The sequence below is a fragment of the Chrysochloris asiatica genome, unplaced genomic scaffold, assembly GCF_000296735.1.
Source record: "Chrysochloris asiatica unplaced genomic scaffold, ChrAsi1.0 scaffold00106, whole genome shotgun sequence".
Taxonomy (NCBI): domain Eukaryota; kingdom Metazoa; phylum Chordata; class Mammalia; order Afrosoricida; family Chrysochloridae; genus Chrysochloris; species Chrysochloris asiatica.
Genome location: NW_006408624.1, coordinates 8,520,994 through 8,522,220, shown reverse-complemented (window position 1 = coordinate 8,522,220; position 1,227 = coordinate 8,520,994). Strand labels below are relative to the sequence as shown.

At 58.8% G+C, this 1,227-nt stretch overlaps 1 protein-coding gene across 1 annotated transcript in view; it reads left to right on the top strand.

Moving 5' to 3' along the window:
• Window positions 1–1,227, top strand: part of BMP8B (bone morphogenetic protein 8b) — a 37,663-nt gene that overhangs the window by 16,542 nt on the left and 19,894 nt on the right. Inside the window, exon 2 of the mRNA XM_006867621.1 lies at window positions 713–966. Coding sequence (XP_006867683.1) covers window positions 713–966 — 254 coding nt within the window. The remainder of the gene's footprint in view (window positions 1–712; window positions 967–1,227) is intronic.

Here is a 1,227-nt window from a genome sequence, read left to right as displayed (position 1 = left end):
CAGTCCTCTGCTCCCCTGCTGCCCGAACCCTGGTCCTCCCGCTGGCCAGTACAGCCTATGTGCTGAGCCCAGATGGCAAGCCCTCTGCAGTCAGGCCACAACCACATTCTTGTCCTGGACCCCACTCCTCCAACTTGGGTGAGGCTCCCCTGATAGCCTTCACACCTGTGCCGTGAGGCCCTGCCTCCTGGAAGGCCCTCCCTGACACCCTCTCCCTTCTGGTCCCTCCCTTGACATCGTGACAAATACACAAATACACCTCAAGGCCCAACTCTAATGTCAGCTCCAAGCTCTCTCCTCCCATCCCCATCCAGGCACATTGGGCAGATGGGGGACAGCTGCTGTCCTGGTGAAACGTGGTCAGTTATGTCTCTGTCCACCAGGTTTCACCACTGGAGTCATGGCCCTTTTTTTCCCATGGTTCTGATGTTCATCTCTCAGAGGAGGGATGGTCCTCTGTCTCGTCTGTGGACCCTGGAGCAGGCAGAGGAGCCGGTGGTGTTTGGGGCATGGGGACCAAAGATGAACTCCTACTCTGCTGATCTCAGGGCAGGGAGCACCTCACTAATGTCCTGGCGGGGAGGGGAGCACAGCCTGTTTCCAGAGGAAGAGATAGCCTCACCCAGACCTCTTGGCCAGTGGGTGGTGAGTGTGAGCCAGGTCTGTTGTGCCCAGCACTGAGACTGACCCCTGGCCCTGCTTTGTCTTCCAGTGGAGCGTGACCACACCCTGGCCCATCAGGAGCCCCACTGGAAGGAGTTCCGCTTTGACCTGACCCAGATCCCAGCAGGGGAGGCGGTCACAGCCGCTGAATTCCGTATTTATAAGGTGCCAAGCACCCACCAGCTCAACAGGACCCTCCACATCAGCATGTTTGAGGTGGTCAAGGAGCAGGCCAACAGGTACCTTCTTCTGGCCCCTGCAGCTGCCCCTCCCTTGTGGTCAAGACCCAGCCCTGGGGAGGGGGTGGGGCATTTCTCAGAGAACAGAAAGGGAAGCTCTCGGGAGACCAGTCTGAGAGATGGGAAACAGGATTGACCCCGGAGCCTCTTGGCTCTGTGGGAAGAGCCCCAGCAACATCCAGGCTGTGGGGGCTTGGACAGGTGCCTAAGCCTCAGTTTCCCCGTGTGTATGTGGATGCAGTAACACGTTTGCTAGTGAGAAAGTGTAGAGGCCCCTAGCCCAGAGCCAGTTACAGGGTAGATGCTCCACCCGTTTCCCCCCCCC